Source organism: Mercenaria mercenaria, chromosome 19, assembly GCF_021730395.1.
Source record: "Mercenaria mercenaria strain notata chromosome 19, MADL_Memer_1, whole genome shotgun sequence".
NCBI classification, from domain to species: domain Eukaryota; kingdom Metazoa; phylum Mollusca; class Bivalvia; order Venerida; family Veneridae; genus Mercenaria; species Mercenaria mercenaria.
Genome location: NC_069379.1, coordinates 6,235,655 through 6,245,454, shown reverse-complemented (window position 1 = coordinate 6,245,454; position 9,800 = coordinate 6,235,655). Strand labels below are relative to the sequence as shown.

Sequence of the window (9,800 nt, the reverse complement as noted above, 5' to 3'; positions counted from 1 at the left end):
TGAAATAATACAAGATGAAATTCTAATTAAGGTTTCGATGGAGGCCTTGAGAAACAAAAATCAAACAACACCAAATCATAGAAAGAAAGAGTTGTTTGACATGAAAATTGAACAGCATGTAAAACATGTATATTACTTTACGAAACAAGTGTCAGTATACTGATATAAACATTGAATTCCGGGAAAGGGCTGCCTAAAGGGGTTCCACTTCCGGACAGTTAAACGCCTTTAAAAACTCCCCATTTTCAAAGAACAGTTACACATGTTCGTTTTGATGCATTTGCAACAGCGTGCGAGTGGTGAAATTTCGCATAACAAGTTGGAACACAGTCTTCAGCAATTGTTTATCTTTATTTCTTTACAAATGACATTCATTTTCAAAGGGAGACAACTGTTCCCGATTATTTTAAGTACAAATGGCATTCATTTTCATAGGGAAACAACTTTTTCCGATTAATTTAAGTAATCTTTGAGAAAAAGTTGTCTCCCTTTGAAAATGAATGCCATTTGTAAAGAAAAAAAGATAAACAATTGCTGGAAACTATGTTCCACCTTGTTAAGTGAAATTTCACCACTCGCACGCTATTGCAAATGCATCAAAACAAACATGTGTAACAGTTCTTTGAAAATGATGAGTTTTTAAAGGCGTTTAACTGTCCGGAAGTGGAGCCCCTTTAGGCAGCCCTTTTCCGGAATTCAATGTTTATATCAGTATACTGACACTTGTTTCGTAAAGTAATATACATGTTTTACATGCTGTTCAATTTTCATGTCAAACAACTCTTTCTTTCTATGACTTGGTGTTGTTTGATTTTTGTTTCTCAAGGCCTCCATCGAAACCTTAAGTTTTAATCACTTTCAGGTATTTTATTGATATCATTTTTGGTGAAGAAGAGTGCTTTAGAATATTTTAGTCGCAGAAGTCATTAAAATTCTATATTTTGTTATCAATAGAAATATTATCAAGCTAACACTTTTGGAAAGATTTGTTTCTCAAAACAGATCAAATTAAATCTGGCATAGAGCTTATAACTACCAAATGTTATAGATGCAGAAGGCGAATAAATTGTCTTCTCTATCATCAGTTATTTAACAAGGTACCCCCAATACCAAACTGATTTACTACTTTTATACAATATTCCTTGCCCTTATATATGTTAGCGGTAAACATTATAATATACATTGTGTACTACTAAAATAGATAACAAGCTATTTTTACTTTCTTTAGTTTTCAATCATCTTATAATTCATCAGACAAATAAGTAGAAGTATTTCTATGATAAAACATAATAATGTACGATTTTTTCGTGATATTATCATGTTTAAAAAATATCCTATTCTTACAATGCAAATATCCCTAAAAGTTTAACCATTTTTTTTTATTGATACGAAGTAAACATATGAATGTTAAACAATTTATGCTGTTGCTATTACGTAAATATTAAGATGTATAATAATGTTATAATAAAAATCTACAGATAAGAAAGTTTTATCACTTAACTTTTTTGTTATGATATAAATATAAAAATGTAATCTGTTCCTTTGATGTAATGTAAATTTAACAAAAATATATTGTGCTGTAATGATATCAGGATCCCATAATTTAACAATTTCTCATGTTGTAAATATTCTAAATGTTTAATAATTTATCTTCAAATTATCTTGTCAGTATTCAAACAAATAACAATTTATGTTAAAATTATCATGTCAACGTTCAAACGATTAACAATTTATCTTCAAATTATCATGTCAATATTCAAACGATTAACAATTTATCTTCAAATTATCATGTCAATATTCAAACGACGATTATCAATTGATCTTCAAATAAACATATCAATATTAAAACAATTAACAATTTATCTTCAAATTATCATGTCACAATTCAAATGATTAACAATTGATCTTCAAAATTTCACGTCAATATTCAAAATAATAATAATTTATTTTCAAATTATCATGTCAGTATTCAAACGATTATCAATTGGTCTTCAAATAATCATGTCAATATTCAAACGATTGACAATTTATCTTCAATTCATCATGTCATTTTTCAAACGTTTAACAATTTGTCTTCACATTATCGTGTCAATATCAAACGTTTAACTATTTATCCCACTATAATTTGCTGTTGATCATGGTCTTGTCCTGTGCAATTTGTATTGCAGAAATCGTCATGGCAACAAGCAACACAGACTGGAACAGATCTTGACATTGTCTCAGTGGCACACTCCTAAAAACAATAAATAGCACATCACAATCTATTGCCAGAAATAGTTACAAAGATAAGGCAGATTAACTTTAAACATTCCAAAATATCTACAAATAACGCTTTATTAAAGAAAATAATGTCGTATGAAATATAATTCATATCAAGAATCGCTCGTGAGATCATGCATTTTTGCATTTTAAGGTATCTTTTATTGTCAACTAAACTGCCTTCTGCCTCGATGTTTTCAACGGGGAACATCTTTTCATGCTATATTTAAGAATGAATATATATGATTTTTATAACTGTAATGTAATTGTCGATTTAAGAAAATAGGTATTTTTTATAACTGCAACTTTTATTATTACACACTGCCATATCAATATCAAAAAGAACATATCTGACGAAAGTTAAAAGTAACCTATGATCCAATCGTTCCCCTAGAGCTTACTCATTTTGTCGTTGTTGGTTGTATATGCCTTTTACCAGCAGTATGTCTGTATATCTAAATTTGTAACTTACATGTATAGCTTTACATCCCAAATGGAACAGCGAATTGTCTCCCCATGGCAGTTCTTCGATACGGCACATCTAAATGTAAAGTTGTTAACTTGATATTAGAAATGTTTCATCTCCTAAAAAACTACACAAAATTGAGTGGGTTAATTTGTTGGATGATTACATGGATTCCCTATAGTGCAAATAAACAACAAATATCGACATATTTATTTGATTTAAGGAAAATGAAAAGTTATCAACACAAGTTGAACTATTTCAAAGGCCGATATCGACAAAGAGTGAAGGCATGAAATATTTGTTCTTCTTGAAATAGTTTCTATTTTCAACTGTAAATAATCAGTTTTGAATGGATATTCGGACTGAAAACAGGATTATTTTGCTGCGTAAGTCCCCCAACATTATGCAAAATGTATATTCTTTTGTTACAAGCGCATTAATTTTTGATAATTGAATTACTTCATCCGAAGAGCACAGTGTTATCTGATCACATTCCTTTGGATTTCTGACATTTTCACAGTCAAGACAAAGCGGGCCACGTGACCTCCGAGGTGGTAATCCTGAAAGACAATTTATATATAATGTAATAGTGATTGTGGATCCCTTTTGACACTCCCTTCATTCCTAACAAACGAGGTTTCCTTCTTTGAAACTTGCATGGCAGATTTTACCATAATCTTTATTTTAAGTGTGCCTGTATAACATGCTGATAAAACACAACAACGTATGAAATTATATATACAACAAAATAACAAAATCTATAACTTCATGTAGATACTTTGGATGCACAGAACGAAACCATGCAGAATGTAAGCAAACTCTGATTTACTTAGTTTGTTCATCAGTGGTGATTAAATGTGCGGATGTCTTCATTAAAGAAAGAGTGCATAACATTATCATGTCAGAAAAGGTAATACCGTTATCACCGCACCCATGCGAGTTGCAGAAACTCTCTTCACAACACTGCAGACATGCATCACCATTCTGACCGTCTTGTGAGTATTGACTGCATATCTTTTGGCAATGAAAGTATAGAGTTTTATAAAGTGTTTCCTCTCATTAATTTTAAGTGCATGTGCATTGGTACATGTAATTTCTACGAAGTTAATATGAATGGCTTTATCGTAACTTCAATGAATATTTGAGCGTTACTAAATGTAAGAAAACGTACAGTAAAATATATTAAAATATACAGAATTATAAAATACCGACCTTATCATGTTCTCTTTTGCAAACTATTTTATATATATTACGTTCATTCTTGTTCTTTACGGGTGATTCCATATCCATTGGAAGCATTCGCCAACCTCAAAGCAAGACTGAACAGGACCTTAGATTGCACACTCTTTAATTCTGTGGTTACGGCTTCAATAAAATTAAAGTTGAGGTCACACATGTACAAAATAAACATGTAACATACATTAGTTCAAAATTAAGCAATACCTGTCTGTCTGCGCATCCAGATTTGTAATGCTTGTGACCATGTACATTTGTTACCAACTGATGATAACATGTCTGCAAACAATGGATAGATTAATTTAACATTTTATTACAGATCCCAAGCGGCCAACATTGATGAAATCAACATTTAAATACTATTATATCTAAGTAGATGTAACAGTATTTAAATGGTTACGTACGTACCGTTATAAAATCTGAAGGTCTATAGAAAAAATAGAAAAAAAATATGACAATATCTTTCGATAATATCAGTTTCGCCACAAATGTGTCAGTATAAATATTGCCTAAATATTAAATGTCTAATCCCCACGTACACACATAAATGAAATTAAATGAAATTAAGCATTTTGAAAAATAACTGAATCCTGAAACTGTAATAGGTGTAGCACAAGTTAAAATGGGTATTAATTACAGTCAAATCTATTTAAAAATTCCATTGCAAGCATAAACCATAAGGAAGAAAAATTATATTATTCTTGTACTCAACTGAGTCTGCTCGTTAGAGATATTGAAATAAACATACAAGTTAAGCAAGAAAAATAGTTTTCAACCTGATTTCCTTTGCAGTGTTCTATACTGTCACAGAATGATAAGGCAGATGTGTATTGACAAGAAAAACACGTCAGACCATGTGATTGTTTGACAGGAATTTCTGCAAAAGTCAAACCGATTTTTGTAAACCAAAAGTAAAGGTATGACTGAATATGTAGTAATTATTGTCAGCCTTCCTTTACTTCAAACAAAACAGGTAAAAAAAACTATTTGGGCATAATATGCAATTAACGTGTCCCATAAAGAAATTTAACAAATTGAATAAATTCGTTTTGTAAGTCTACTGTTCATAGGTTAAATTTACAATCCTAGTCCATCATGAATCATACATTATGTGTGAAATTCAAATCGTCATTAAAAAGCACTATTAAATACGTCTCTATCGCCTGACTAAACGTTAGTTCCTTTCACTAAGCTTTAGTTGATTTGACTAAGCGTCAGTTGCGTTGACTAAGCGTTAGTTGTTCTAGAATCTGCATCATGACTTCCATGCATCCAATCAGAAATTGCTGCGCTTTTATTCGTCATTACTTGTTTTGGTTAATATTTTAAAATTGAAAGTTTTCATAGTGTTAACAGTGTTTAAAAGTTATAAAACTTATTTTTCAGTTAAGAAGAACATTTCCTCTTTCGTGCTGTATCTTAATTTACAAATTATCTTAATATTAATCTTTCTTGTTTTATATTCAAATTATATACTGTGTAGTTTGTGCATTTTTTAAATAAATGGACTACAAATATTGCAGACAATATACAAGCACGTTAACATTTATCACTAGTTATCCTTCATATAGAATTTTACACAAAATTCATGCCAGATTATAAAGAAAAACGAAAAAGCACGAAAATAAATATGGTTTATTTGAGTTTAATAACATAATTGAAACAGAAAACATACCTGTTTCATGCGGTCACACCAGTATGATGGCCTCACGGTAGGGCAGACCATTAAATGAATAGAATAAATCAAATACCTGTTTCACAATACCGTCCAGTCCAGCCTGGAGAACACTGGCACGAGAACTGTTGAACACCGTCAATACAAGTTGCGCCGTTTAGACACTTTGAGCTAGTACTACAGTCGTCAATATCTGACGAAGTAAAATATTAACTTTTGAACTTGTATCTTGCACAGTTAAATCAGAAAGCAAAATAGCATTAATTGGTTATTTACACAACAATAGACACTGTTAGATGGGGTGCGTTTTGATGGGATTTTTGATATCGAAACTGTTAAGGTCTGATCATTTAACATGTACATGATTCTTTACGTAAATCTCTGGTTAACAGTTTGTGCTATTTATCTGTTTGTAGTTCAACGTTAATTAAGCGAGCCTAAAGTCAAAACTTGATAAAGTATGAAACATTATTTCTGATCTCATGCTTTATAACACGTATTCTAACACGACCAGCAAATAACCTACAGACATGTAGAGCAAAATCTATCTAGGGTTATTCTGCAATAAACCACTCGCGTGCAACGACGTCATCCGATCCAGGCGCGTAGCACGGTCGTAAAAAATAGTCACCATTTTTTCTAACACTTTTGATACTAGTTTGTGGTGTTAGAATCGAAATAATAAGTTCCCAAGTGTGATTTATTGTAGAATAACCCGAGTTTTTCGTTCTTATGCGAAACAATATATCACTCAGGCCTACGGCCTTCGTGATATATTCTTACGCATGTGAACTCAAAACTCGGGTTATTCTACGATAAACCACGTTTGGGAACTTATTATTTCTTAATTGAATGTCTTGCCGCTCACTAAGGGTCAGTGTCAATGCAAAATTATCCATTTGTCAAATAACAGAACTTCGAAATAGGTTTTGTTTTTGGTTATTTGATTACAAAGAAACGCTGTTTTATAACGTCATTTGATTAAAGACAAAATGTAGCAGTGCTGAATTAAAAACACGAAGAAAAGTGAGACACTAGAATAAGTAACAAACTATGGACACAACTGTCGCCGGTAAATCCCGCAAGGCATAAACATTTTCCGTCTCTTGTACAAGATCCGCCATTTTGACAGGTACGTGCTACAAGGCAAAGAATTGAAACATTTTAGTAAGAAGTATTACTGAGTCTATTATTTTGTTGATTATTGCATAAGATCATGTGTAATATTGAAAGTGAAAGTAGAGCTTTTCTAACTATGTCATTAAGCACACTCTTTACTTGAACAACTGACTTATCTGTTTTAAACATTAAATCGAAAGCCTAATGGGACTTTGATGTATTAAAAGACGATAACAAACAAATGATACTGTAAGAGTCGATTTAAACACGAACGTGCAAGATGTGGAAAGTAGAGGATCCACTTATGTTAGTTTTAGGTCGCCATTTAAACCCCCCTGTTTGTCCTTTGCTCATGATCTAGATTTACAAACCATAGACGAACGAAGTAAATCTATCTTAACATATTACTTATTATTACATGAATCATTAGTCCATAGTTTGTGATATAGACCGTTCAATAGTTCACAACAGGTTTGCAGGGCTAACATTGAAAATTAAATTAACAATCTTTTATATTTAGTTCTGATCTCACGTAATGAAACGTTTATTAAATGCACAGTCGTTCAATAGTCAAAATTATAAGGCCTCATTCAGACCTCGGGCAAATAGTTTTGACTACTAGCCGGCAATAGATTCAATAAATGTATATAAAAGATTAAATTGCAGAATTATCTTACGATTTTCAACAGGGAAGGAAAACCCCAAGCTGTGTCCAAATCCATAGTACTCCTTCAAACCGTACAATAATGCCGCGAATTTTACGTTCAATAACTTGTGTCGAAGTATATGCACGCCCGGTTGTATTTCTAGTGTAAATACTCTGAAATTGAAATATAGACATATACCTATATATGAATATGTTACTTCATTTTCAAATACCGTCATAACGACTTTAAAATTGAAAATTTACCAGACAGATGATGTTTAAGAAGATATAATACAAATAATTTAAAACTATTGTATTTAAAAATTCTAATTTTAATAGAAAAAAAATATGTTATTACAAGTGTAACTTTAACAGCAAATACTTACGTATAGTTGTCGAAAGGCGAACTTGGAGTCCACTTCCCAACGAACGGTAGACCTGAAACGTTTTTACCACTGAGCAGAAGTCCGTCCAAATGGCTCCTTTCTATTGTAATTGCTAGTCGGTAGGTAAAATTTTTGTCTGGAAACGGTGTCGCGAAAACGTAGTCATTGCTGAAGTGGGTAACTGCAGGCACGGACGTCATAAATGAATCGCCTAGATCACCGTATTCAGTAAATCCATATTGCACTACATTTACTGGTTGATCTGATAGGATAACTGTCGGGTCTGTTCCCATCAATAACTCTTTCATGTTCTTAAAAGTTATATTCCTGCGCACAGTATTGTTGTAATATTCTACATTCACAGTCGTGTTTTCTGTTCTAGGGTATAGACGAATAGAGTAACCGTTTTTAGGTTTTAAAGGAGGAACAATGAAATTCTTCCCCAAAAATGTAACCGGTATTTGTGAGTCGTACATCGTGTCACAATTTCCATGACTGTTTGGGACATTCGTGCACATACTTCCAACGACAACGTTAACTGGTTTACTGCTCGTTACAGTAGCTAGTTGTGGGTCTTCTATGGTTTTTAAGGTGTAACTCTCTAATCTTGAAATGGTTTCATGAACACTTGACTTTTTTGAGCGGTAGTTGCTTACATTGATATGTGTATCGTTGTTTAAGCTCGTTATGAGTAAATAGTTGAACTCGGAACTGTAAAATAAAATTATGTCGTGTTTAGTTATCTTAGAAGCGCATAAAAGTGTGTGTCAGTGTAATAGCTAGTTTTATGGAAACGCGTGACTCCTCTTGTTGCAATATTTCGAGAATGTGGTACTTACTTACATCCAAAAGACATTTTCCTCTTGTGTGTGGATGTATTTGTAACAACTGCATGTTTTTTGGTAAAACGATAACACGTAGTTGCTCTTTAGGGAAGAAATACTCAAGACTAGCAGATTTCATTCAGCTGCATAGGTCATAAATAATCTTTCCACCAAGTTGTCTTAACAGGCAATTCAAACCTTAAATATTGTATTGATTTTTAAGTAGTTAAGGCAGTTAACCGGAAGTAATGGCGTTGCGTCATGTGTCCGGATAACGTGGAATAAAACCTGGACTCGGCATACGGAAACGAAAATCATTTTATGAATAAGTAAACTGATAAAAACGGCATCTCATGACACTGTATCCTAAATAACACAGTATATTTACATTCATTATGGTAAAGATCAAACCTGAATCATCACAATTATGTGATTTGACTGCTATTTCGAATATTTTAAAGTCGGATCATGAACAGTATTTCTAGGCTGAACACTGCTAAGTCCGACTGTTCTTTATATTATATAAAATCCTCTTATTTGAAAACGTTATTTCGACACTTGCTAGAATATCAGATTTTCAGAGACTTATATCGCTTCTAAAGAAAACAAAAAGTGGCGCTAAAATTTATATAAGAAAGTTACAACCCGCAGAATTTACTCGTTTCGATTTTTTCAGTATCACTATTCGAGACATTATATTCTTACGCTACCATTTTGGCGAGAATGCAGATTTCGATAGAATGCTACAAATACATATTGAAACACAGTAGATAAGAATGCTATAAGTAAAGGGCACAAGGAAATGAAGAAAGTAGTTGGACTATTTCTAGCGCGATTCATGGATTTGCAAGAATTCCCAAAAATGGTTTAATCCTGCCTAATCTAATTGTATATTGTATCAAAAAGAAACAAACTGCCTTAAATCTGATATCTCTTGATCAACACATAAGCCACCATACCTTTTTCTTATTATTTACACACTCTTTTAATATTCAGGTTCATTTATGCAGTAATGTAAATTGAGGTGTTGTTTTACATTTTGAATAGGAATTGGATGCGTTTTATCCCAAGCATTTTAAACCCAGCTAATAAAAGAAATAGCAGTTGGATAAAATTGAGCTTTTCGAATACAGTTGTTTATCATAATATATTTGAAAGCAATGTATGCTCGAGGTACCAGTTTTAGTGA

The 9,800-nt window shown here is 32.2% G+C and overlaps 2 protein-coding genes across 2 annotated transcripts; both read right to left on the bottom strand.

Moving 5' to 3' along the window:
* Positions 1-847: 847 nt before the first annotated feature.
* Positions 848-6,535, bottom strand: LOC123542767 (protein jagged-1-like). The gene is made up of 8 exons (XM_053532073.1): positions 6,505-6,535; positions 5,713-5,829; positions 4,738-4,838; positions 4,169-4,240; positions 3,643-3,739; positions 3,185-3,285; positions 2,732-2,800; positions 848-2,233 (listed from the first exon to the last, which is right to left on the bottom strand). Exons 1-8 carry the CDS (start codon positions 6,533-6,535, stop codon positions 2,111-2,113), a joined length of 711 nt encoding a protein of 236 aa, XP_053388048.1. The 3' UTR covers positions 848-2,110.
* LOC128551287 (uncharacterized) lies at positions 6,425-9,324 on the bottom strand. Its single transcript, XM_053532072.1, has 4 exons — positions 9,317-9,324; positions 7,788-8,498; positions 7,433-7,575; positions 6,425-6,775 (listed from the first exon to the last, which is right to left on the bottom strand). Exons 1-4 carry the CDS (start codon positions 9,322-9,324, stop codon positions 6,645-6,647), a joined length of 993 nt encoding a protein of 330 aa, XP_053388047.1. The 3' UTR covers positions 6,425-6,644.
* Between the last annotated feature and the right edge of the window lie 476 nt (positions 9,325-9,800).